Source organism: Boeremia exigua (genome assembly GCF_020726555.1).
Source record: "Boeremia exigua strain MPI-SDFR-AT-0100 chromosome Unknown C7974scaffold_7, whole genome shotgun sequence".
Taxonomy (NCBI): domain Eukaryota; kingdom Fungi; phylum Ascomycota; class Dothideomycetes; order Pleosporales; family Didymellaceae; genus Boeremia; species Boeremia exigua.
Genome location: NW_025763524.1, coordinates 2117042 through 2141721, shown reverse-complemented (window position 1 = coordinate 2141721; position 24680 = coordinate 2117042). Strand labels below are relative to the sequence as shown.

Genomic DNA, 24680 nt, shown 5'->3' with positions numbered 1-24680 from the left:
CATGGAAGCCTCAGCCTGCCGACGCATTAAGGACACTTCAACCCACTGCCTGATTTGAAGTCGTATTTGCTTCTTTTGCCTCAGACCTCACTCTCCTGCCTGTATTTCTTTGCGACAGGACGACAGGATGGTTTACGACGACATTGCTGCTGGTGACTTCTTCACCGACAGTCCCAAGATCCGCATTCGCAAAACCCCCGCCGTAGCAGGCATCGTAGAAGAGGCCAAGACATGGATCGCCTAGCAGTCTAAGAAGGGTGGTCCAAGGAATTGTCAGTTGCGACCAGCTTCTGATGAAGAGAGGAACGGGCACTTCATCCGTCTTGTCGGAGTCAAGAGGATGTATGACATGCTGCTTAAGTTGAACGGCAAGACTAATTACAAGCTCATTTATGATAAGAAGGTGAGGCTCTTCTTAAAACAATGCGAAGGGTACAAAGTTGATGAGTATGATGGTAGGAGAGGCCATGGGCTGTTTCAGGTGACCAGCATCCATGCGGTATCCTTTCGTACAACGATAAATGGTCGATGATATCCTGGGACAGTACCAATCTTAGCAGGCTCGGTCCTACGAAGAGAGAGGAATTGAGCTGTGTCCCTGTTGAAATGAAGGAAGGCAATTGGCACGGTTTCTCAGTAGAAGGTAAGTTTGATCATCCTGTTTCAGAATCGATCAATTGAAAGACATACAGGTTGCAAGTACTGCAATGGAGAGTACGAAAAAGCGGTGCGATCAACATTGGACTAGCGTAATGATGAAGGCCAGCAGCGGATCAAGACAATTAGGAATTGGGCATGTTGGGAGATAATCCTGGATGTGTCACTAGCGGTGCCCTTAGCTTTCGTTTTGCCTGAGTTGTGATGATTTGTACCCACGTACACGGCGCCTTTGAAAAGGTTGTGTCTCTGGAGTGATGCGTTATAAAAATTTGTTGAGAAAAGATAATCCGAACATGCCAAAGGCTCCGCATGAAGAGTGTCTTTCAGCACATAAGGTTAGCTAATATATCCTGACATAATATTAACGAAATACTAAAGTACAATATCTACGTAGGTAAACACTTCGCAGGTACACTTGCAAAGAAATATACATTATGTAAAATTGGCTACCACTAATGTTTTAGACCGTAACTAAATTTTAAATGGAGTTAGTATTCTACATCTCTCTCTTTCCTCTTTTACTACATCCCTTCAGACTATTAATGCAAAAAGGCAAAGTCGCAAGAGTAAGCAGCGTTCGAAACTTAGAAGCTGTAGGAGTACTATGGGTGGTACTGGTTGCAAAGCCATAGTAGTACACATTGTTTGTTATCGTTATCGAATCTGTGCAACCATGATCATTGAGTAAACAGTGTTCACGTTACCTTTGCGGGGTAGTGGGATAGTTTCACAGAGAAAAATTGATCGGCAAGACAACAGTCCTTCACTCCTTTCCCAAATCATGGAAACTCTTGAGCGCGGTTTCGTTGTCGATCCCGACTTTGTATTGCCAGAAGGTGTCAATCTCGTTCTTGGTGGCCAACATATCCAAATTGCATATCCACCTCTTGATCCGGCGTCAAATTTTACGCGGTTCCTTCCTCCAGATGCCACCGACACCCCTGAAACTCTGTTTGTGCCCAGCTTCAGTGGATGCACGATTCCAGCCCCACGTTTCATTCGCCAATCGAACAAATCCGAGTTCCTCATCTACACAGATGGCGCCTGTAATGAGAACGGAAACAAAGATGCTAGAGGAGGTTGTGCCTTTGTCTATAGTCCTGAGACATCTCCCTCAACAATTCCGTCAAAAACCTCATCTGGGCATTCTACTATTTCTATGAAACTCCATGAACTGGGTGCTGCCGGATTTCGACTCGAGACCCGCGGTCCTACTGGAGAAGCCGCATCTCAGACCAGTAACCGTGCCGAGCTCCGTGCCGTTATCGGTGCTCTTGGATTTCGGCTGTGGAACAACGAGGGATTCCAACGCCTTGTGGTTGCAACAGACTCGACTTACGTAGTTGACGGATCTACAGAATGGATGAAGAAATGACAGCGCAATGGATGGCAGACAGCAACAAAGAACCCGGTAAAGAACCAGGACCTTTGGAAAGAGCTTTTGAAAGAACTCGAAAGATGGAGTAAAGCATGATTTGAAGTACAGTTTTGGCTCATCCCAAGAACGCTTAATACAACAGCAGACAGACTGGCGAAGGAAGCTACAGCGCTTGCTGACCAAGAGGATTGGCAAAAGATCCAGGGTGTATTGTGCTGATTTAATATGAGAGCTAGTGTCAGCTTGGTTATTATCATGGCGGAATCTAACAATTATTTCAACTAACGTCCCATGACCCATGGATAGATCTTACAACATATCGTGCAAACATCGACAATTACGTGTATCGCTCGGCCCTCACGCTACACAATCAGTATTCCTTCTTGTACCTTGATGATACACTCTTCGTAGACCGACCCCGTGCCTACTCTCCGATACTCTCCATCTCTACCGGTTGGTACAACAGCCAGTATAAGGCTGTACCTTTTGCCGTTGGATCTGTTACTGCTCTGGCTCACGATAACACAGTGCAAGTTGTCGAAACTCTCCGAATCTTTCCAGTCAGGCTCCCACCACCCTTTGATCCCGCCATCCGAATCCCAGAAAATGTAATCAGGTGACAGCCAATTCTTGATGGACCCAGCGGTATCCCGGATATACAAGGTCTGGTACTCCTGCTCGTATTTCTCGTCTCGGGGTTTCAGTATACAGTCCACAAACACGCCTAGGTCTGCTAACAGTGCTTCTTGGCGCTGACTGTGGAACGATATGCTTGTGTTGAGTTCGAAAGTGCCAGATTCATCCTCCTCGTCAAACACGACCGGCCCTGAGCCAGCCAGCCACGACCATGACGGGACAGAGTCGTGATACTGAGTCGCTTTGGTGTTGTCTGTGTGCATCCAAAGAAGATTCCGGTGGAGATATCTCTCAAAGACGCAGAATCTGCTTTCACAGTCCAGTGCTTCTGCGATACGCTCCTCAAGCCCAGATATTGCGATTGGTCGGTCCCTTTGGAAAGTAATGTCGCGTTTCGAGTACTCTTCAATCAGATAGAAGATACAGTTCAACATAGCATCCCGATCAAACGCGCCCAAAAGACGGGCAGGGAATTCTGGGTCCAACATGAAGTGTCTGTTTCGGGGTATACTGGAAGAAAGCGTCAGTTTCAGTGAGATACGTGGGTCAGTAGGCAATATACTCTTACCTCTTCAACCTGGTAAGATTCTCGCAGTGTATACCCTTGCCGCATTCCCAATACATCTGGTTGGCGCTGAAATGAACAGTGCGCCGTGCTAGTACCAATTCTTGCATGACCCATGCACGCGTATTCAGCTTGGCTCTGCCGACGTCGTTGTCGAAGTCATCCAAGTCAGTGCTGATGTAGAACTGGCGTTCTGACCGGTCCTTGACACAGACGTATTCTGTTCTTCTGTCCTCTTGTCGATCCAGGAACCCAGAGTGAGCATTGTTGGCTGCCGTTGCAGCAAGTACGCAGTACGCTTGTGAGAATACATGCTTCATTCGAGTCGATTCGTATTTCCAATCTTCAAAGCTGTCTCCAGACTGTATAATGCAAAGGGAGTCGATCCAGAGATATCGGTGTCCGAGAGCCCTTACAACTTTGATTGCGTCCTGGAATGTCTTCGGTAACTCCGAAACATGGAAACCGCGCTTCCTTTGTTGTAGGTTATCCAGGGTGGTGCTGTAGCTTTGTTGAACATTTGAGACGTTGCCCCAGCAATGAGACAGCGCAAAGTACGTATTAGTGGTTTTCTCCGCAGCGTCAATCAATCTGATCCAACCGGGTTCGTGTGTCGCATATTGTAGGCCATCCACATCAAGAACTCTCGTCGGAAACACCATGTCAGTACTTCTTTCGTTACATCGATGCGTCTTATCGCATTGTTGAAGCCATGCACGGAGCAGTTGAATGCGTGCCGTACGATCATGATCTGCCAGCAATGGACGGCCAATAGGAACCCTATGCCGCTGCCGCTCAGGAAGATCTAGTGATATATCAGAGACCGTACGGTATAGTTTCTGTGAAGACGCAATACAAAGACTTACTTGGATCAGCACTAAACCGGACTAGACGCGGGCCATAGAAGTCTGCTCTAATCCCTGCATGATTTCGGAGTAGACGTATGTTACCGTCTTCACTCACATGATCGATAGAGGATCTTAGAAGGAGACTGCAGATCTGACATCGTTGGGCCGAGTCGATGAGGTCTGTCAGAGGGATGACAGCTGGTTCACCGTAATGCTCCTCGAGAAGGATTCTCTGGCAGCAATAACAACACCATGTCGCATACGTGCGTAGATGTGGATGTGTCCATATCGTCGAATAATATGTCTTCGCGAAGTCATCGTCGTACTGGAGTCTCCAGTCATTGTAATGGTCCATTTTAAATCTCTAAACGACGCAAAACGAACATTAGTGGTCGCTACCAAATCAAAAAAATCAACTCACTACTTTGGCTTCTACTCTATTCAGCTGTCACGTTGAGCACAATAGTCAGCAGCGCGCCTTATCGGCTTCTGTAAGGATGCTTACCACTTTCTCTAGCGAGCCTCCAATCTACGCAAACAGACGGCTGGTCAGTGAAATACAACAGTGTTGTCGATCGCATGTCTACTTACATATCTGTGAACATCGAACTCTTCTAGCACAGATCTACTGACAGATCCTGGTGCTGCAAACTCCCTTCGCGCAGCAAACGCCGCCTCTTTTCTTACTATCTTCAGCAACTCCTTATCATCACGCATCTGGTTAGACAAGGTTTTCCATGTATCTTTCATAGTGCTAGGCTTGCTGAGCGCCTTGAGTACATCACGCTTGCGATCGACACCAACGGCATCAGTTGCGTGTTCAGATATCCCCTCTACCACCGTGGAAAGCCATTGTATAAACGTCTCATCTGAATCATCTTCAACCTCATATTCGTTGATACTTGTGGGTTCCTTTCTGAATGAGAATATACTCGACGAATCGGACGAGATTTCGGTTTGCATTTTGACACAGTCTGCGGTGGGAGAGATTCAGCGAGAGCACTGATAGAAGTGAAGGTACATTAGGTATGATAAAGGAAAATGTCAACCAGAGAGCTCGCTTGTTAAAGAGTCGGAGTTGCTCTCGTAGATGAAGTACATGGGCAGAGTGTCGTTTAGCCGTTAATGAACGGCTGCAAACACGAGCTTACTTGCAGACTCCCAATCAGCGTCCGAGAAATGTTGTGATGGCTGCACGACCCTTGTTGTGGAGGCTGATCTGGGCTGCGCCGCGTGGGTCGACGACACTGGGAAGGCTGAAACCTAATCAGCCCCTAGGAAGCACGCGCGTTAGGCGGACTTTTGGCCCCATACTTCCCGCAGCATTCCGTTTCTGCTCCTCCGGAACTGCACTCGTCAATGGAACGCATTGCTCGCTCTAGTCACGTCTGTGGGGGACTCACCTCGACCTGCATTGATTATGGAACCTTATTTATCACAGTCAGGTCTTCTTGATTGCAAAGCTGTTGCAAACAGTACTAAAACTTGCACAGCCTTGTCTCTCATGGGGTCGTGGTGTTGGTCAGAGCAAGCATTCAGTCAGCTGTCTACCTATTTGAGCTGCTTATCGCGTCTCATATTTCAACCGCGACTTTATTCACCTTTTTTTCGTCCCGAGGACAGGGATGCAAGATCTTGTCCGCCTTGTGTCCGAGGCTACCGCACGTGCGTGATGCATCGCAGTCAACGTGCACACTCGGCCGCTAGTGCCTGTATCAACGACGATAGGACTCTTGCGCGATGTTGTTGCATTTGGGTGGTTCCAGAGGGATATGTCCGCGCCCCACAAGCGGCTGGTAACGCCAATCAAGCGAGCGCTTGGCGTGAAAGGAGTCTAGACCTGAACGGCCCCACCACTCTCCCGCTTCAACTCCACATTTTTTAAAATGCTCAACCTTGCGAAATCCATACATGGGTGACATCTCTGCTACAGAGCTCATTGTGCCACGTCCGACTTTGTGTCAGCCATCAGAATTTGATACACAACACACAGATGTCAGATCTTGGCACGTCCGCACGCGTTTGGATCTGGATCACAGCTCCGCAACGACGAGGCTGAAACGACAATGTCATCGCAAGGAATATGTGTTGGGCAGACATGGGTCTCTCTGAGGATTTCGTAGAAGATCGATCATTAGAACATTGGTTCTTTTACATCTGGTATCGTACGGAAGTGTGGTAATGCTTCAGCAACTTTCTGTTCTCAATCGTACTGTGCAGTACTCGGCTATTCCTAATTCCAAACTAACATTATATTAGCACTCTAACGTCTATCCCTATATTGCGAGCCACCCTACAACGCGAGCCGAATTCTTGAGTTTAATCCCTTGAAAGCCTCCCTCGTAGGCTAATAGAGGTACTGTTTGTACACGTCCATCTTTTGCCCTTCCCTCAACTAGGATCCTGTGGCACGAAGTAATTTTTGGAGTTTTAGGTCCGCTATCAATGTTTTTATTCACGTCATGCTGAGCTCCTCCGCTCTATCACCCTTGCTAACCCGTAATGATAGGAGTGTCTTGTACAACCGGAACTTTAGGGAGAAGCGACTGTTGTAGTAGAATGTAGATCCAGGGGTTTGAAAGCTATGTCAGCCTAGCAATGTAGATGCTGAGAGATTCTCCAGATAAAACGAGGGGTGATCTCGAGCCTTGCAACTTGAGGTAACCCTTGGCAAGATTCAGCGAGCTTGTATTGTATCTTAAGTAACGAGCCTTCCGAAGTGGGCTGTGGCTGTGGCGATCAATTCTAGAAGGGTTCATAAGCACGTGCTATTTCTATTTTTGATCTCTTTGTCACGTTGCTGTCAGTTACCCAGAACCTGGCCCCATGTCGTCGTGTCCTATCGCCGTGTTACCCCACCGACACTCCATCACCATAATCAGCTAACATGGATAGAGCCAGCCAAGCGCTGGCATTATGTGCTCCACACGGTGTGCCAAAAATCCCTTCGTGCTCTAGCTGATCATCACGGTGTTCCCCGCACGGCTCTACAGCATCGGAAACGCGACCGCCAGTTGATCGATCGGAAGAGAAGGCCCAGAGTCAACAATATCTCCGCCCGTAGGAAGAGAACGCTCTTGCTAAATCTATAGCACGTCAAGATGCTCTTGATTGCCCCGTCCGCGTAAAGTATATAGGTTCGATAGCCTTCGGTCTTGCCCGCCGACGGGAGCCAGCGAACAGGAAAGAACTGGCCCCAGTGCTTCTACAAACGCCATCCAGAGCTTAAACCAAGTAAGACCAGTGCGCTAGACTGGGACCGTTACGATATTTTTGATAAGGTCATACACTGGTTTGAGGTGATTGGAGAGGTCCTACAGGACCCCGCTGTTCTACAAGAGAACGTCTATAATATACGAGACTGGTGTCGTGCTTTCCAAGCTGAACTCTTTCAAAGTCCTTGTTTCTTGAGATAACGTGCGAGGCTATGGAGATGCCCGTGTCAAGCGAACGATTGTTACTGATGTTGAATGTGTAAGTGCCGATGGTAGGTATTTGACCCCTATGATCATTTGGCCTGCATCAACTCATTGATCTAACTGGACCACGTATCCTACCCCTGGGTGGCACTGTGCATTCTCGGACACTGGCTACACCGACCCATATCTCAGCTTGCATTGGCTCAAGGTTATATTTCATCCTCAAACTGAACAGCGAGCTAATGTAAAACCACGGGTACTAATATGCGACGGCTTCGGAACCCACGAAACTCTAAAGATCTTAGAGTTTTGTTTTAAGAACAAAATCATCCTATACCGTCTCCCCTCTCACATGTCCCATAAGCTTCAACCCTGCGACATCTCAGTATACTGAAAGTGGTCTACCACGAACAGGTCGAGCGGTTAGAGCGGGGAGGTGTTGGAACAATTGGGAAAGGAGCATTTCACCTATCTATATAGCACCGCAAGGGATCAAGCCTTTGAGTCCAGGAACATACGCGCGGGATGGTCGAGAGCTGGCCTCCTCCCCTTTAATCCAGCCAAGGTACTCAGTGATATACCAAAGCCCCTCGCTCGATTGAGTGCCCCCGCAGCCAACGAGATGGAGGGAGATGCTTGCATACGAGACCAAGTACCTCAAACACCAGTAACGCCAACTACAGCAAATGCTGTTACCTCGCTGCACAATCTAATCAAACAGGACACACACGTAGTTGATGAGGCGAGTAGACAGCGCTTGCAGAGACCCATCCAGAAGCTCACCCCTTTGCAGAACGTGCCCTCCTTGAGGAACAGAATCAATTCTTTACTGAGATTAATAACGAAGTAAAAGTTTGCCGATCGACAGAGGCGATAATCCTGGAGACTGGGTCGGAGAGAGTGGTAACCTATGCATATCTTGTCGAGGCGCAAGAGGATCATGCTTCAAAGACGCCGAGAGAGAGGCTAGAAGAATCGCGAGCGAGGCGAAGAAAGCCGCTAAGGCTACACGAGCAGCCGAAGTCCCCATTGGCAAAAAGAGACGAGGTCGAAAGCGAAAGACCGACCCATTGGAGATGAATACGCCTACACCAAAGGCCAAAGCGGTGCCGAAAAGCAAAGGACAACGAAATAGGTTCTGCTTACCGTGCAATACTCCGAAGCGATACAATCTCACTGACCAACAGCTCCATACCATGCCAGACCTAGAACAGCGCCGAACACGATCGCCATCGCTGGTGGGACCTTGAACCAGGCAGTCTCCGCATAGGTGACCGTAGCTACTACAACCCACCAGGGTTCTTGGCCAAGACTGTTGCCGTTGCTGCTCTCCGGCGTTAGGTAGCCAATCTCCCAAAGCCGATACACAGCCGTGAAGACGAGTCCAACGGCTGTGGCATTAATACCCCTGAGCAGACTAACGATCCATGCCTTTGCCCGCAGAGCTTGCCAGATAGACTGCACCCCAACTGCGAGGATAATGCCTGGGAAGAAGATGCCTAGGTAACCTAGCAATGCACCAAAGACTGTAGGGTGACCTGTACCTGCGAGTGCCAGCGCGCCTAGGTAGACTGCGAAGTTGAAGTTTGGCCCAGGGAAAGCTTGAATTATAGCAAGACCGAGGAGGAAGTCGCGAGGCGAAACCCAGCCCGGGTCGACGACGTACGAACGAAGAAGGGGGATAACAACCGGTCCACCGCCGAAGATAATAGTGCCAGCAAGGTACATGTTCGAAAAGAGATCAAAAGGGCGAGGTCTATTGGATAGCACTCCCCGGAGAATCATGATGATTACGAACGAGACTGTTTCAGGGTTAGAATGCGCTTGAAGAGCGGAAGTGGCAACGTACTCAGGAAGCCTACGATGAGCGAGACGCCCAGCTTGATGGAGATGTTGTGCGTCTTCGTATCTGCAACAGGAGCTGCTTCTGCGCTTTCCGCGCCTCCACGCGACGAACTGTTTGCAAAAGAATCCTGTCCAGTAGGGTCCCGTTCATCCGAAGTGTGCCCTTCCGAGCCCTCAGCCTGCGGCTTTCGCTGATTGAGCGTTGCTGGAGTAGCATGCGCGTGTTCCTTGAGCGGGATGCTCTGAGATGTATTGACTCTTTCAGCATCTCCTCCTTCGTTTGTCGTGCGCCTTCTGTTAGTTTCCCATTTCGCTCGCATCTTGCCGGCCATCTGCAGCAGCCACACATCCCATATAACAGTAGCTACTCCGCCAAGCAATATCAACATGGGAAAGTACCAGAGTGCGTTGTAGCACAGGCCTGCGCAAGCGCCCATGATAACCAGTATCCTTGTGAGACGATCTTTGATGGCTTTCTCCGCCAGCTGCATGTCATCAGCTATTTCCCTCAATAGATAACTACAGGCCCTTACTTGAACAGCAGCCAATGCGACTATCCCCACAGTACTCGCATTCAGTCCGCTTAGCAGGGCGTACACAGCAGGCGGCAACCGGTCAGGCATCCGTTGAACGCCCAGTGACAGACCATACATTCCAATTGCGCCAGGTAGGCTCCAAAGGAAAAATGTGAAGATGGCTCCAATGATGCCTGCACGTATCATTGCAATGCAGAATAGCATCTTTGTAGAACCTGGTCCAGGAAGTGCTTGGCATATGCCAAAAAGTTCTTGATACTGCAGTTGTATTTGAAACATGTTCCGCTAACAGGATACGTCGTTGACATAAGCATCAATATTTACTCACAGTCTGTTCGTCAATCCATTTACTTACGCCACCGAATCCGACCCCTTGCACAAACCTGCGGTGGAGGATTTGGAAATGTACGGGTGGCCCGCCAAACGATGTGAAGCCTAGATCCCAAGTCCTTATGAACACTTCCGCAAGTCGCCATCTCAGCGTTTCTGTGTTGGCTTGGAAGGAGTTGTTGCGTTGGGAACGCGTATGAGCGCGCAAAGAACTGATAATAGAGGAAAGCGACATTGTCAGTAAATCCAGTAGATGATCACTCTCTGAGGCGCCTTGTGAGGAACCGGGTTGAAGACAAGAGTTGAAAAGGATATACGCTGTGTCTCATCCAATTAGCATTGAGCAGTGACATTGCCTCAGAGCAAAGTTCCCTACCAATCAGCTGGCCCACGTGCGCGTACTCCGCCCTTTCGAAGCGGTGCTTGACGGTGCCAAGGCATGGCGCGCGCGAGCTAAGCGAGGTTTGCTGTTGTAATCAACACATCTTTTGAGGCCTGAGCTTCCTCTGTGGCTGTGCACATGAGGTCTGTAGTACTGAGGTCGCGGCAACTAACTGCTCCCAGTTCATCAGTGACTTCAAGTTACTCGGTTATGTTTCCAAAGATAGAGACCGATATGGGAGGCAGAAGTTCGCGAATGAGCTGGCTGCTTGCAGCAATGCGCGCAGCAACAATTACAAACCCATGACAGCACAGACAGCAACGCAACAACGGAAGTCATAAGAAGAACGCATAGCAATGCATTTGTTCTAATAGCATTTTAGCCGGACATGTCCTTGCTAAGAAACTTTCAGGCACCATGTCTCCAGTTATGTATACTTTGTTGCGCATGCAATAGATCTCTTTAGCAGACGATCAGCTGAGTCCAGTTAGCATCACGGATGTGCAACAAAGGGACCAGATTGTTCCTTAGCGGATGCATAAGTTGTAGTATGTGCAGTTATATCGAATCAATCGACGCACATCCATTGTACTTAGAAGCACGAGTGATAGGCCAGTGGCTACAGGTGTGATTCTCGGCATCTAATGAGACAACGGAAAGCACTATATCTTGAAAGCAAGAATTTGAGCAACAGTGCTAGAAGAAGACTAGAAGGTTGCTCTTTGTCTCATCGAGAGCGTACAATTGCTTCTATAATACTATTCCTCGAGTTGTTCAACTGGGGTCAAGATTACTAACCCATCCTCTTTGTTCTCTTTGATTATGTAGGATTTCCATCCGGCCTTAGGCAGATCAATATTCTCTTCGCCAGATAAGAATTTCATGAAGACGCCATGCGTGATAACGACAATATCTCTCCTCTCCTTGCCATGTAAGGCCAAGGTCAGTTCCCTGAGCCTCTCCCTCATCTTTGCAGCCCTTAGTGTGACTGAATCGTCGTCTTCTGCGTATTGCCCTACTTTAGCCTGCCAGTTCTCACTCAACTGCTCCAAATCCAAATTCAGGAATTCCCTCTCCAATTCATGGCGCTCCGAGCCAGTATCACAAGGCATCGCGCTTCGTTCTTGTAGATTAGGTTCTAAAGTGAGCGCAATTCCCTGCTCAACACCACGTCCCGAAGCTTGGTCGAAGTATCGCCTGTCGAGAACATGACAAAAACCGGTTAGGGAGGTTTGTCTGGCGCGTCGAAGTGGGGAGGTGGTTACTTCCGCAGTTCGCCCCGGATGGGGAAACGTGGTGACCAGACGAGCAGCTTGGTCGTAACCGAGAGGAGTCAAGGGCGGATCTAGCTGAGAAAAGTCTTTAAAAAGATTGTGTTCTGATTCAGCATGACGGATAAGGTGAATGATTGGTGCCATGGCAATGAGGAGATGCATGTGTTTGTAGATGCTGCTTATGTATGTAACAAGGTGAATTGAAGGGATGGCGCAATAGATGCTAAGGATCACGACTGTAGCCTCTGACCTCATTGCTTATGCTTCTAAATCCAAGCGATGTGCATCAGTCAATTCGATATAGCTCCACATTCTTCCCATCACATCGTGTTTCCCTCCAACGAGCCGACGAGAGCTCGCTGCGGCTTCGTCAAGGAATCGGCGCTGGTGGACTCGAGAAGCATGAGAATGTGGCAGGGTGGGCTTAATCAGGTCCTATCTTTACAAGAAGCCAAATACCAATACGACTGTCTTGTCGCTTGGTCTTACATGGCCTGAGAAGCATGTATCTGCACAATGAGGGACGTTGTTCGCTTGTTGGCGAAGATGCCGCAGTCTTTGAATCGACAATGTGCGGAAGGCATACGCATCGTGTACTCGCGAAGAACTCAGCCTGGATCTCGACTATTAACGATCAATGTACACAATGGTGAGTGGAACGGTCGAAACACTGATGGATCACAATGTTATTTTCCGTCATAGTGCACTTATCTTGCGCTGTTCACCTCGCCCAGCCAGCCCTCACATCCGACACCTTGAACGTATATTAGGCCTTCTTGTCCCCTGTCTCATGCTTCAAACAACAACATCAAATCAATTCACCATGGACAACCTCTTCGAAGCCTCGCCCGAACAGTCGCCAGTCACCGGGAGCTTCAAACTGTGGAGTCCCATGGCCGGCCTGAAGATGTGGTGCCCGGAACCAGCACAGCTGGTTCCCACCTACGGCTTCACCGACATGCCAAAAGAGTGCATGCACGCACTCTATACTCATATAATGGACAACTACTACGACGAGGGGGTGTACGACTACCTTGCCGCTGTGCGCGGAGATCTCGACGCCACGTTGCCCGACAGCGTAGCGAAGCTAGACAAAGATGATTTCACGCTCCGGATCTCGGCAGCGGCGTACTTCTCCATCGAACCAACCGAATCAGACATCGGCGGCCTTATACCATGGGTTCTGGCCGAGATGAAAGATTACATCGAGCTACTTGATGCGGACATGGACGCATATGATTTCGTGGTAGCGACGCAGCTGGATCTGCCGCTAGCTTTGACCTCGCCTCTCTATGTTTCTGAGGCTAATGCGATCGTCAAGCTTCCTTCTTATACCGCAATTGACGGATTCCATAGCGGGCCTGTCCGTACGCTGCCATACAGTGCTAGCGAGTGCGGGATGCCGCTTGATTGTCTCGCGGCATTTGAGGACTATTTTATTGATCTCTACTTCGAGGAAGGCACCTACTATGCTGATGTCGAGATGGAGGCACATCGGAGCGAACTCAACAAGCTTCTCAAATATCAAGCCCAGCTCAAGGCACAGCAGATTGAACTCGAGCAGAGTCTCGCACATCATGAGTACCTCTTGTCGTTATTTGATAATGAGGGGCCTGGCTTCGACGAGATCGAGATGGAGATGGAGAGCCATAGCTCTGTTCAGCATGTCGACGCGCAAGAGTTTGTTGCAAAGCTCGAGGTTGTTGATATCTCTGCTGTCCCAGCCGAGGACTTGACGTGCATGTACTGCTGGGGGAAACTAGGGGAGACAGACGAAGATCCGATTGAGTTGAAAGCTGGAATCATCCAAGCAGACCACGTCCCAGTCAAGATGCCGTGTCCTCATGGCCATCTCATTGGCAAGACGTGCTTGACGCAGCTCATTGACGCTGACATCCACCAGTGCCCTAAGTGCCGTGTAGACATTGTTGCTTTGGTCGGTTAATTGTTAGTCGTCACTCTCACAACGCAGGACGTTTGGGGGTTGAGATCGAATCTAAGGTATCAGTATTAATACTCTATTGAGATTACAATATAGCATATGTGCAAAATTGGGCCCTCCCATTACCGTGAATGATGAAATGCCTTTAGTGTTACAAAAATCCCCTCAGCGACATTGGCACACTGAGTCTCATAGCATCTTGTGCAAACGTGGCCCTCAGCAACCATACACAATTCTGAATCCTTGCACTGGCGAAGCCGGAGGGGCTACGTTCGAAAACTCCCAATAGTTCGGCAGTTTTCTTCCGTCATATGTCATGCCCATCTGGAACGTGAGTACGTCTCTGCAGGCCGTCTCGTTGATCGCTGCTACACCACCAGCACTCCTTGTCTTATTCAGCGCCCCCGGTTCACCATTGACGCGGCCAAACAGGTCTGCTCCATCATTGCCTTTGTATGTGTTCCAAGTCGCGCTTGCATCTGGTTTGACGTTCACATGATACACGTTGAAGCTTGGGTTGACGCCTGAGATCTTTTGTAGGTCTTCGCTGGGCAGAACGAACTCGAGCCGACACGTTGTGTTGGATTCTTGCGGGGGCAGTCCCAGAAACTGCACGCGGGTGGCAATCTCGCCCTCACCCGATTCCTGGCGGCGAAGCATGAAGAATCGCTTCGTGTGGTGAAGGTGGTCAACATCGTAATCGGGGTAGCGAGAATTGACCACGGTCAAGTCGGAGGGGTAGATGTGTTGGCAGACGTAAGGGCCACCGGAAGGTGCGTCGAGAGTTGTGTTTGTCATGTCCGTTGCATTTGGGAATGGGTAAGGAGCGGCGAGAGTCTGGCGCAGAAACGCTGCGGCGAGCACTGCAGTGATTGCGAGACGCATAAAGCGCGATAATAAATCGCAAGATACCTAGGGTAGCTAAGGTTCGGGTAATAACGAAATAGGTTATAGGTATGTAGGTGGCTCAGATGTGTTGTGTGAGATGAGGTCGAGGTGAAGCGGTTGTGAGGCTTCGACGGCTATGGGATTGTCTCGTCCTTGATTGGAAGGGTCTCGTGGCGGAAGGTGCAACACGTTGTGAAAGCACTTGCCTATTAGCAGCAGTTATGACCTTAACATTGCCTTCCAGCTAGAAAAAATGACAGCAACATATCACATCAGTAGGTGTAAACAGCCTAGTGTCATGAGCAGCTGCTTTTCAACAATAGCGGCACCATGAGAGGGACGAGACCAAGCCGCACTGTTTTTGTGAAGCAGCTGCCACTACCACCTCCTTCATGTTCTTTTTCTTCGACCATCCACCAGAGTTACGTTGATCGGACTTTGGACGACAGCGATGAAGTCATGGTACACGAGTCAAGGAGCGGGCTAAGCTCGCGAATCGAGGACATCTACAGATCGATATAGAGCACTAGGTGAACGAGATCAAGGAGGGTTTATTGAAAGTGAGGAGTATCGTCGATGTATTGAATCTATGGGACGAATAACTACGAAGCTGCGCCAATCCATACTCGGTTTCCTAAAGCCTGAAGCGAGTCAGCAAGAGCTCATCAACAACTCAAAAAAGCAACAGTGTATGTTGAGCGAGATCAGACATCCAAGGAAGACATTCGTATTGCGTTCAGTGCCTCAGTCTAGGTTCAAGTCGAGACTAACGTGGAAACTGCGAATAGTGGAAGATTTCATCATAAAGGGAGGTGTGAAAAACAAAGTCTGACTTACCAAAAGTATGGAGGAGGAGCGCTACGGCTGTTGCTGCTGTTAGTGGTGTGAAAGGGCTGCGAGCACGCATTTGATGCCGCGTCGTGGACTAAAGTGAGGTGCAGAAGTTCAGGCAGCAGAACGGATAACTTTTTATTATGGGGCCGGCGAATTGTTTTGCCGAGAGCGCGGACTCGACGCGACGCGTTGTGGGGCTGCCGTTATCGTCCAGTCTGCGCAATGTCGAACATGATGATTATCAAACGCTGTACTTTCATTTTACGACACCAGCCTAATTTCTAGATTTCCACAACGATCTTGCCAAAGCTAACACCAGCCTTCTGCTTATTCAAGCCCTCCTGCACGGACTCCAATCCGCCCTTAACCACGATCGCCTCAGGCAGCGCCTTCAAGGTGCCCTTCTGTAGCGCCTCGGGCACCCACTTCGCCCACACAACATCGCCAATGTATTTGTCGTCGAGCGCAACGCTCGGGGCGAACACACTCGCGCCCTCGATTCCCTCTGGCAATCCCTGAGCACCAGGCATGACAGACCCGTACTTGCCGCCGAGCTTATTGTACACGGGTGACCACGCCTTTGCCGCGTCCGGGGTGCCGATTGCATCGCATACGCCTGCGAATTCAGTTCCTTCGAGCGCAGCGATGATGTCGTCCGCGACGGAGGCAGAGTTGTAGTCGAATACCGCCGCGGCGCCCAGCGCCTTGACGCCCTCGATATTGCGCTTTGATGCCACACTGACGACCTTGTGTCCTGCACCAGCCGCGAGCTGGATTGCGGTTGCGCCGACGCTGCTCGAACCGCCCCAAACGAGCACAGACTTGCCGCTAGATGGCGGGTTGGGGTCTGAGCTAGTTGGCTGCGGTAGGGCGAGGGTCTCTTTCTTGAAGAGACAGGCTGCAGCTGTAGAAATGGCCAGAGGCAGCACAGCAGCGGAGGTGTAGGAGAGTGAGTCTGGGATCTTAGAGACGACGGTGGCGTTGAGCGCGGTGTAGAGCTGGAAGCCGCCTTGCGCGGGGTCGTTCGACACCAGAGAAAAGGCGTGGCTGTGAAAGATTTGTGGTCAGTATGGAGCTCGACGTATGTTGGGAATTCGTACCCTAGGACGCGGTCGCCTTTCTTGACGTGTGCAACGCCCTCGCCGACTTCGTGGACTTCGCCGGCCACATCAGTGCCCAGGACATTTGGGTACTTCTGGAGAAAGATTCCTGCGACGGTCAACTGCACGCTTCGTCAATTAACGGATTAGACATACCGTAGTCCTGGATCTTCCCTGAATTGTGTCAGCAATTTGTCGACTGGAGGATCACGCATTGATTGAACTTACAGTCCACAGGGTTGACAGCTGCAGCAGAGTTCTTTACAACAACCTCTCCCTTGCCAGCAGAGGGGAACGGAGCGTCCTTGACCTGCAGAGGGTTGGCCTTTGCCTCTGTGATGTACGCAGCTTTGTTAGACATATCGTGTGATTGATAAAATATGAATTGTGTATGTGAGGCTTGAAGCGGTGCTCAATGCTCTGAATTGTGGGAAGAAAAGGCGGTCTTGGCTTGGAAAGCTTGACAAGACATGACGGCGATCTCTGGAGCAACCCCACATCACCACTAACACGATAGCTTTCCTGGCCAGCTCATTGGTAAGCAGCGATAGTGCAACAATTGTGACGTCTGCGGTGCCGAGGTACAAGCATTGACATTATCTAATCATCTCTGCAAGCAGCTGCACTTCTGGTCAACTAGGCTCGGCTTGGTCCGACCCGCAATTCGTGACGACCTGTTAAACTTTCGCTCGGCAGGCTAGGATACAACGAGGGGTTACACGTTTCGCTCTTCTAAAGACTTCAGCGTGAATTGTAATCTGCTCGACACATTGATGCAGGCGGAGATGCTTGTGGCTGTGCAGACGAGATTCTCTGTTCAGAAACAAGTACAGCTAAGGACGCGTAAAAAAAGGCAGCAAGTTTTGTCCTTTCAAGACAATTGAAGACCTAACTATAGACTGACATGCAATAGTAGTGCCGTAATGGAGTCACTATCGATCATGGACACTGGACGCCGATAGTTTCCAGCTCGAACAGAAAGTGCAAAAAACGCCGCTCAAAACAACCTCAACAAAGTAAAGAAGTACAAGATGTATATGCCCATGATACCCATAACCAGGGGTATACACTCATTTCGAGCAAAAGACCAATCTACTGACTTCCCAATCCACGATTACCATCTCCACAGTCACTGCAGTCCCAAAGCATGCCTGTACAATGAGAACCCGGATCGCAAATTGTCGATGCATCGCTCGCCCGAGTGCATTGACAGCAGTACCAGGTTGACATTCCGTGGTGGGAAGTTGAGCGACCTATCGCGGGATCTGCTGGCCGATGGTAACGATGATGGCAGATTTGGGGCGACTGATATCCGGCTCCAGGTTCCAGGCTGTCACAATAGTGACCACGGGTATGACACTCTCGAAGGGACAAGTGTCCGGGACAATTAGGAGTTCCCGCTGCGCTACAATTGTCCGGTCGAGGGCTGGAAGAAGCGTGTATCTCCGAATCACACAAGCAATCGGGTGCCGGATTGTGATGAGGCACCAGATGCAAGGATGTTCTATGTCGCTCTCTACCCTCTTGACAGTACCCGCACATTCCGGTTGAGGATGTGAAGGATTGATCGGAGAATCGGTGGCGTGTCTGCTGGACGACTTTGCGGGATTGTCGTGCCTGGTCATTTGGTCGTGTGTGCCGAGCATGATTACCTTTGCGATAGAGACCAGTGAAGTTGTTATCGCACTGTAGACTGTACGGGGTATGCTCCTGCTTCTGGTAAAACGTTTCTACAAAGTCACCCCCAGCAATTGTAGAAGAGCGACGAAAAGTAGGCAAATCTCCCAGTTTTGATGTGCGGCTTCTGAAGTCAGCAGGCGAATTACAATCTTTCGAGGGTACATACCGTCCGAGACCCTGACTATACCTCAGAACTGATTCATCTGATGCGTCAGTTTGTCGCCCTAAGTGATACACAAACATACGAGTGCCCGTGTCTTCACATCTGGATGCGTGTCTCGCGATAATAGCGTCTGCCTTCGCTTGAAGGTCACCGCTATGAGGCAACTGCACTATGTGACATCTAACGTCGAGGCGGAAGCGCTCGTCGAACAGTGCACGAATAGTTTCAACCTAACTTTCTCAGCGCTTCTTCCTTCAAGATATAGATGGCATTACCTCTTGCTTATGCGAGTTGCTCTTCCAGTCATGCCAACGAATCACCAGCACTTCGACGTTCTGGCCAGGGGTGATCCTGCATGGGGCTTGAGCGACAACCTCATCGAACCAAGCTTCGATTTCCTGGCTCCGGTTGCGGCGCCCGCCAATGCTGGACCGATCTACCTTAAATGGATCGTATATATCATAATCGGTAGACCAGGCCCCAAATTCGCCAAGTTCAGTTTCTCCGCATTGTGTATAGGCGAAGGTCGTGTTCAACTGGGGAGGGCGGGAAGGATCCAACATTCCACCATCATATGAATCATATCCTAACCATGCTTTCGCGCAAGGAGACAATAGTTCATCTGGCGCCATAGTGTCCATCAAACTAAATGTGGGGAAGCCAACATAATTTGCTGATGTGAACCCATAGTCCCTTGAGATGCAGTTGAACCACTGTGCGGTGTCAATCGCATCAGTGATTAAACCGGTACCCGGTCCTCTCGCCAGATCAAGGGATGTTGGGTCGAAAGAGTTTGACGTGTTTGTCGCCACGTCCGTCGACACTGTAGTGGGACTTGACAGCATTCTTCTAATCTCGGGCATAGTATGAGACGCAGCCATGACATAAGCGAAGCCACTGGCTCGACAACCCGCAACTATGTGACCGTAAAGCTCACCAGTAAGCGCATCAATCACAGCTGAGCCGCAGTCGCCATCTGCAAGAGGTCCGTCAAGTCTGACCGAGAAGACCTCTTGGAATGATCTCCCGCGTGGAACCAGAAGATCAGACGGTGTGGCAGCGATATTGCCGGTAATCCTCCCGCCGGAGGCCGTATATGATTCCACAGCCGCTCCTACTGAGCTGGGTCGCGCTATTCTCATCGTGCTCATGTCATGAGAGGTCGATGCAAAGTACGCTGAGACTTCGGACTCTGCAGCAACGAGTACTTCTATCAGCGCCCAGTCCTTGTCGGTGGACCACTTTGACAAGACACCGAACGGAAGAAGAGACTCCAGAGCTGGTACATACGGCTCAGGGGCAGGTGCTCGAGTCTTGAAGTTGGAAACGTGTGCAAACACCACTTCGGATGTCTCCTCGTAGGTGGTCGCAGGATCAGTAACGTCTTGATCCATTGTTTCGAGGCTTGATTGCGAGGAAGTATCATCGTCACTATCCTGCGGAAAGACGGGGTCGAGATCCTCTGAATCGTCAGAAGACCAAGCTGCAGAAACTTGGCAGTCAAGCTCTGGAATGGAAAGTGCCACAGTATCGTCATCCGCCCAGATTGTTTCGGTCTCATCATCGATGTCGAATTCAAAGTCATCGGCTGAGTCGACAGAGTGCACTGACAATCCGTCGATCTTTTCAAAGAATGCGTGCGCAGGGCCCTGGTAATATATTTTCCCATTTGCTCGCAAGAGATTCGCTGTTATGATCCGAAGACCTGAACCATGGGAGACATACAAAGTCAGGCCTCGTGATCGAAGGGGTTGCGAAGGATCATAGAAGACTTGAGTGGATGGACTCTTAGTGTGATCGATGTTGTCCATGCGAACATCTCGTAGAAGTTGTTCCATGTCTGTGTCGCGGCCAGGATAATACTGGTGTAAACTGGTTGGGCTCTCTGTGCAGTCGATCTTACTCACATTGGGACCTGATGCGAGTTGTTCCAGTTCTCCTCCCCAGCTAGGATCTTTCGCGGCTTCGGCTGTCTTCCAACCTTGGTGCTCACCGAGAATGCCAGATCCTTTGATTAGCTTTCGAGCTTCTTTTCGTTGACCTTGATTTTCGGAAACGAACAGTACTGTTGGTACAGCAGAATTCGCTCTTCTGCCTATCATATATACTGTTATTGAGACGGAGTCTTGGCTGGAGACTGAACCAATACGACCGTCCAGACGTTGGAGTATCGCAGGTCTGATGTGTTTGTCGTAAAGGTTGCGAATCGACTCTTTGACGTCCCAGCAATGGGGCCCGAATTTTCCAAAGCGGCCTACGTATCTTCCAGTTGCTTTCGATTTGAGAGCTACAGTCGCACGTGTAGCGTCGTCAACAAGAGACGCAGCCGACAGAAAAGTCATGATCTACGCGCTTTAATGTAAATGGGTATTGGGAAGATGCTGATACGGATGTGTGGTTTGAAGACAGTGCGTTTCGAAAGATTATTTTGTCGCGGGGCGGCTGCACAAGGTGTTGAAGTCGTCCGTCTGGGGATACTCGGAGGGGCGCAGCGTCAGCTTGTGCGCAAGAGTGTGCGACGCTTCACTATTGCGCCAATGACAGCTGCATAGCCAAGAACATTGCCTAACGGTTTGGAGGTCCAGTGTTGCAGACTCAGCCTACCTCAGCGAATAGCTCTTAAGCTCGACAGGGTGGCTTGAAATCTTATCTTGCCTTGCTTGTGGCGAGAGCGGGCTGAGTTGTTATGCCGCGAGGCAACGAATTGCACAGCCACTTCCCTTCGCATGATAGCCTGGCCACCAAAGATCTTAACCCAAGCGGAGCCTCGTCAATCATGTCTTTTTAAGGCCGGCCCATGAAAGAATTCCTCTTCTATCATCATTGGGTTCCGGCCTTATATACCAAAGTAATGGAGAGCCTGGGCACATCTCTTAACGTTTCTCCGATAGGTTTCAGGACCAGGGAGGCTATCACAACACATTTTTGGCCACCGGCGGATTTACCAATGTTTCAGCAAAAGATCCTGAATTGGGAGCCTTACTTTGGGTATTACGAGAGGCAGTGCCGGGCTGCTCTGGTTGACCGCGGTCGCTTTGTAATGGCCAAGACGCACCACGATATACTCAAGATAATACGCAGTTTTGATAATGGCAGCTCTCGAGAAGTCATTAGGGAATCATTGAGACTAAACCTCACCGCACCTGGTCGGTCTAATGAAAATGAGATATTGGACGGGGCGATCGATCTGGCAGCGCGGTTGTATCTGATGGTCAACATCGCTGCAGATACTCGAACGATATCGGAACAGACGCGCGTGGAATGGACCACTGGTGAATTGAAGGACTGTGTTCGTGCCCACTTTCAAGAGCCACAGATCTTGAGTGATGCAGGGTTTCGACTTGAACCGATCTTTACGGCAGCCAACCTCGAATGTGTTACCGGTATCCGAGTTGTACCGACCGACAATCTTGCAGATCATCTAAGGTTGATGGACCGCGATGGTACAGTCGCTGTGTTTTGTAACGCCTCTTTTCTGTGGCGACATGTGAGGTACGTGGAAGTCTTCCAAGCGGACTGATACTGAGCACTAACATGCCGAGTAGTGACGTGTTCCCCGATGGTCTCTTGGCCGAGACACTTCAGACACTCTCCCTGCTCTTTCCAGCCAACGAAAAGCAAACGCAAAACTGGCTACGAAAGAATAGTAAGTCTGAAGGCATCGATCAAGCCTTGTCATCTTGTGAGCTCTTGCGGCTTGAAGAGAGACAGCTCGAGAGGTTCAAGTTCTGGCATGATCGACTCGTCATCCTGAAGCAAGCTTTCGACCATTCTCGTCCAGCGACCATATCCCAGTGGTGGTACGATCGACGCAATGGTGTCCAGTGGTACACTTTCTGGGTTGCGATTGTTGTGTTGTTTCTGACAATCTTTTTTGGATTAGTGCAGAGCATTGAAGGAGCTCTGCAGGTCTATAAAGCTTTCCATCCATCATGATTCTCACACGCGAAGCGTTGTTAAGAACTCTTACTGGTCTGATACCCTACGACGTGTTCAGGGACGCAGTGGTCATCAATAGTGGAGGCTCGGGGCCTCATAGCATGTTTCAACATTTGAACACTACGCCGTCTTCCGTCCCTTCTCAAGCGCTTTTCCTCTCTGTTTGATCATATATGTGAACATTGTGTACGCACCTTGGATGATCGATCAGTCATGAAGGTCAACAGAAGTAGTCTCACACACCTGGAACATATAATGCCAACAAGAAGTAGAACACGGGCGGAAGAACAGGACTAATCTTGCTCACAGGCTCGACGGCTTGATACATCAGCCACCACTCTGCACCGATACCGATCGGGTAAAGAGGATAGAACATCGTGTATCTAGAGCTTTTAGCGGAGTCTGACAGCCCGATGAAGTGCCAAGCATACCTCAGCCAGACAAGTGCTCGCGGCGCTTTCGCATGTAGATTCAACATCAGGTACAAATAGCGAATGGAGTCTGCAATAGCCCATGCAAGTACTAGGATGAGAAAGGCATGAGAAGCCGATGTGCTCGCGGGGAAGCTATACCAGATCAACCAGACCTGGATGACGCGCGTGAAGACCTGTATAGCGGTGGTGCTAACAGGCGACTTGACGATGCCTTCGGAGGTCAGCATCAATTGTGGCATGCTTCCCGAATCGGCTTACCGGTAGCTGCATGCAGAACCTCAATGAGCGTAAACGTCTGCACCCAGCGTGCTCGAGGCTCCACTGCTTCAAATGCGACGAACCTTCCTTTCGAAGCATAGCTGACCGCACTGATGCCAACTGATGCCCATAACCCAGCAAAGATGAAGTTGTAAAGAGTCAAGTACAGGATGCGGGGCTGTAGCGCAGGTTCTGCATTGCGCCCTGCGTCGAGACGTGCCGACTGTTCTTTGTGGACCATTTCGGTTGCTCGGCTTGAGGGTTAGTGATTGCGACACAGGATTAGATGAAAATTCGAAATTTTGGTGTTTTGACGGAGTCCAGTCCAGACTGGCACATGTCCCGAGGCTAAAGCTGCTTCGCTTGTCTGCATCCTTCAGTCAAGGCTTGTCCAATCCCGGATGTGAAACATTGCTTCAGGTCTGCGGTTATAATAGGAGCCATGTTGATAATTTGACTTGATGTACGTCGCGATGATACAACTGAGGGTCAACTTCTCACGCCACTTGAACTCGACAGGTGTGCGCTAGCGACATCCCAGCTAACTAGGCTTAGCACGCTCACTGCCACATCGCTTCTCCTTTTGCTGCAAATGTCCTCCATCGCAGGAGCAGCGTCGTTGATTATATTTACAAACGCAGCATTTGCTATGTAAGTGTCATCGCAGCCTGCGCACCATAGGTCGACAGCGCCTCACTGCACGGAGTGCAAGTCCCTCTGCAATTGCATTCGAGATGCCTCTCCTTGCTGCCCCATCTAATGTCAATCGAGCGTTTGCCTCGACTGCGATTCTGAGATCTTTAAAGATGGGTTTGTTTGGCCCTCACGTCTCCACTGTTCTCAGCAGTAGTCAGACTAACTTCACCCTCACCGCACTTCCAGCAATATTGGCATCTCTCAAGACTGCGGTGTAGACCGGTATTACAACCATACCTCAGGTCGGTAGCTCTGGGATGAGAAGTATCAATTCTCTCGCTGCTTTGTCAAGTTCGATCTGTCAGGGCTTCTCCAAGTCTCAGCACAAGCAATTGGAGCGCGCTCTTGCATCAAGGTTGAAAAATTACCTGAAGGGAGTTTCAAGAAGGCATTTCTCATTACCATGGATGACGGCAGGGATCTAGTCGCCAACCTGCCGAACCCGAGTGCTGGACGGCCGCACTTCACGACAGCCGGCGAAGCCGCTACCATGGACTATGTACAGGCTCCCACCGATCGCTACACGGTCACTGACGTCAGGTCATTTTACAGGTTAGAAACATCCGTCGTATCCTAGCACCTCCAACATATGGCTGGAGCTTCTCAACCGATGATGCTGTCAAATCTGAGTACATCTTATTGGAGCGCAGTTAAGGGGTGGAGTTGGGCAAAATATGGCGTGATATATCTTGGGAGGACAAACTTGAGGTTTTGGGAACCTTGATCGGGTATGAGAAAGCTTTGGTGTCTCTCAATTACCCCACATACAGGAGCTTGTATTGTGCGAAGGATGTACCTGCCCGGAGCCCAAGTCAACAGACAAGGAAAAAAATCTTTGTAGTTAAACCAACAACCAACAGAGCATTCTTTGAC

The 24680-nt window shown here is 49.8% G+C and overlaps 10 protein-coding genes across 10 annotated transcripts; 3 read left to right on the top strand and 7 right to left on the bottom strand.

Annotated features, from left to right (window-relative positions):
• Positions 1-1428: 1428 nt before the first annotated feature.
• Positions 1429-2312, top strand: C7974DRAFT_209457 (uncharacterized protein). Its single transcript, XM_046136935.1, has one exon. The coding sequence runs from the start codon at positions 1442-1444 to the stop codon at positions 2033-2035; it is 594 nt and encodes a 197-aa protein (XP_045996682.1). The 5' UTR covers positions 1429-1441; the 3' UTR covers positions 2036-2312.
• A 1-nt stretch (position 2313) lies between these two features.
• C7974DRAFT_209464 (heterokaryon incompatibility protein-domain-containing protein) lies at positions 2314-4919 on the bottom strand. The gene is made up of 5 exons (XM_046136936.1): positions 4679-4919; positions 4593-4616; positions 4106-4532; positions 3243-4044; positions 2314-3184 (listed from the first exon to the last, which is right to left on the bottom strand). Exons 3-5 carry the CDS (start codon positions 4440-4442, stop codon positions 2401-2403), a joined length of 1923 nt encoding a protein of 640 aa, XP_045996681.1. The 5' UTR covers positions 4443-4532; positions 4593-4616; positions 4679-4919; the 3' UTR covers positions 2314-2400.
• A 3598-nt stretch (positions 4920-8517) lies between these two features.
• On the bottom strand, positions 8518-10484 carry C7974DRAFT_209448 (chromate ion transporter-like protein). The gene is made up of 4 exons (XM_046136934.1): positions 10216-10484; positions 9885-10145; positions 9356-9836; positions 8518-9308 (listed from the first exon to the last, which is right to left on the bottom strand). Exons 1-4 carry the CDS (start codon positions 10450-10452, stop codon positions 8680-8682), a joined length of 1608 nt encoding a protein of 535 aa, XP_045996680.1. The 5' UTR covers positions 10453-10484; the 3' UTR covers positions 8518-8679.
• Positions 10485-11357: 873 nt separating this feature from the next.
• On the bottom strand, positions 11358-12017 carry C7974DRAFT_456290 (histidine phosphatase superfamily; the record flags this gene model as incomplete). Its single annotated transcript, XM_046146006.1, has 1 exon — positions 11358-12017. The coding sequence occupies one exon, from the start codon at positions 12015-12017 to the stop codon at positions 11358-11360; it is 660 nt and encodes a 219-aa protein (XP_045996679.1).
• A 679-nt stretch (positions 12018-12696) lies between these two features.
• C7974DRAFT_377342 (uncharacterized protein) lies at positions 12697-13818 on the top strand (the record flags this gene model as incomplete). The annotated part of the gene is made up of 1 exon (XM_046140347.1): positions 12697-13818. One exon carries the CDS (start codon positions 12697-12699, stop codon positions 13816-13818), a length of 1122 nt encoding a protein of 373 aa, XP_045996678.1.
• Positions 13819-14031: 213 nt separating this feature from the next.
• C7974DRAFT_361492 (uncharacterized protein) lies at positions 14032-14700 on the bottom strand (the record flags this gene model as incomplete). The annotated part of the gene is made up of 1 exon (XM_046139712.1): positions 14032-14700. The coding sequence occupies one exon, from the start codon at positions 14698-14700 to the stop codon at positions 14032-14034; it is 669 nt and encodes a 222-aa protein (XP_045996677.1).
• Positions 14701-15643: 943 nt separating this feature from the next.
• C7974DRAFT_396909 (chaperonin 10-like protein) lies at positions 15644-17181 on the bottom strand. Its single transcript, XM_046142127.1, has 4 exons — positions 16866-17181; positions 16794-16811; positions 16638-16746; positions 15644-16584 (listed from the first exon to the last, which is right to left on the bottom strand). The coding sequence occupies exons 1-4, from the start codon at positions 16996-16998 to the stop codon at positions 15819-15821; spliced, it is 1026 nt and encodes a 341-aa protein (XP_045996676.1). The 5' UTR covers positions 16999-17181; the 3' UTR covers positions 15644-15818.
• Positions 17182-17533: 352 nt separating this feature from the next.
• C7974DRAFT_209365 (uncharacterized protein) lies at positions 17534-20978 on the bottom strand. The gene is made up of 3 exons (XM_046136933.1): positions 18756-20978; positions 18484-18710; positions 17534-18438 (listed from the first exon to the last, which is right to left on the bottom strand). The coding sequence occupies exons 1-3, from the start codon at positions 20820-20822 to the stop codon at positions 17730-17732; spliced, it is 3003 nt and encodes a 1000-aa protein (XP_045996675.1). The 5' UTR covers positions 20823-20978; the 3' UTR covers positions 17534-17729.
• Positions 20979-21331: 353 nt separating this feature from the next.
• On the top strand, positions 21332-22416 carry C7974DRAFT_434855 (uncharacterized protein; the record flags this gene model as incomplete). The annotated part of the gene is made up of 2 exons (XM_046145016.1): positions 21332-21972; positions 22026-22416. 2 exons carry the CDS (start codon positions 21332-21334, stop codon positions 22414-22416), a joined length of 1032 nt encoding a protein of 343 aa, XP_045996674.1.
• Positions 22270-23584, bottom strand: C7974DRAFT_209363 (tyrosine phosphatase-like protein). The gene is made up of 4 exons (XM_046136932.1): positions 23112-23584; positions 22851-23064; positions 22663-22802; positions 22270-22613 (listed from the first exon to the last, which is right to left on the bottom strand). The coding sequence occupies exons 1-4, from the start codon at positions 23350-23352 to the stop codon at positions 22540-22542; spliced, it is 669 nt and encodes a 222-aa protein (XP_045996673.1). The 5' UTR covers positions 23353-23584; the 3' UTR covers positions 22270-22539.
• Positions 23585-24680: the final 1096 nt, after the last annotated feature.

What these genes read in the sequence shown, in the direction of transcription:
- C7974DRAFT_209464 (XM_046136936.1), bottom strand. Translation starts at nt 4,442, where the DNA reads ATGGACCATTACAATGACTGGAGACTCCAGTACGACGATGACTTCGCG. An exon ending in CCGGTTTAGTGCTGATCCAA is followed by an intron (nt 4,045 to 4,105) that starts GTAAGTCTTTGT and finishes ATATATCACTAG; the next exon opens with ATCTTCCTGAGCGGCAGCGG. An exon ending in AATCTTACCAGGTTGAAGAG is followed by an intron (nt 3,185 to 3,242) that starts GTAAGAGTATAT and finishes GCTTTCTTCCAG; the next exon opens with TATACCCCGAAACAGACACT.
- C7974DRAFT_209457 (XM_046136935.1), top strand. Translation starts at nt 1,442, where the DNA reads ATGGAAACTCTTGAGCGCGGTTTCGTTGTCGATCCCGACTTTGTATTG.
- C7974DRAFT_209363 (XM_046136932.1), bottom strand. Translation starts at nt 23,352, where the DNA reads ATGGTCCACAAAGAACAGTCGGCACGTCTCGACGCAGGGCGCAATGCA. An exon ending in GGTTCTGCATGCAGCTACCG is followed by an intron (nt 23,065 to 23,111) that starts GTAAGCCGATTC and finishes TGACCTCCGAAG; the next exon opens with GCATCGTCAAGTCGCCTGTT. An exon ending in GTTGGCATTATATGTTCCAG is followed by an intron (nt 22,614 to 22,662) that starts GTGTGTGAGACT and finishes CGATCATCCAAG; the next exon opens with GTGCGTACACAATGTTCACA.
- C7974DRAFT_209365 (XM_046136933.1), bottom strand. Translation starts at nt 20,822, where the DNA reads ATGACTTTTCTGTCGGCTGCGTCTCTTGTTGACGACGCTACACGTGCG. An exon ending in GCAACTCGCATAAGCAAGAG is followed by an intron (nt 18,711 to 18,755) that starts GTAATGCCATCT and finishes TGAGAAAGTTAG; the next exon opens with GTTGAAACTATTCGTGCACT. An exon ending in TATAGTCAGGGTCTCGGACG is followed by an intron (nt 18,439 to 18,483) that starts GTATGTACCCTC and finishes TGACTTCAGAAG; the next exon opens with CCGCACATCAAAACTGGGAG.
- C7974DRAFT_396909 (XM_046142127.1), bottom strand. Translation starts at nt 16,998, where the DNA reads ATGTCTAACAAAGCTGCGTACATCACAGAGGCAAAGGCCAACCCTCTG. An exon ending in AAAGGCGACCGCGTCCTAGG is followed by an intron (nt 16,585 to 16,637) that starts GTACGAATTCCC and finishes AATCTTTCACAG; the next exon opens with CCACGCCTTTTCTCTGGTGT.
- C7974DRAFT_209448 (XM_046136934.1), bottom strand. Translation starts at nt 10,452, where the DNA reads ATGTCGCTTTCCTCTATTATCAGTTCTTTGCGCGCTCATACGCGTTCC. An exon ending in TCGCATTGGCTGCTGTTCAA is followed by an intron (nt 9,837 to 9,884) that starts GTAAGGGCCTGT and finishes GATGACATGCAG; the next exon opens with CTGGCGGAGAAAGCCATCAA. An exon ending in GCTCATCGTAGGCTTCCTGA is followed by an intron (nt 9,309 to 9,355) that starts GTACGTTGCCAC and finishes ACCCTGAAACAG; the next exon opens with TCTCGTTCGTAATCATCATG.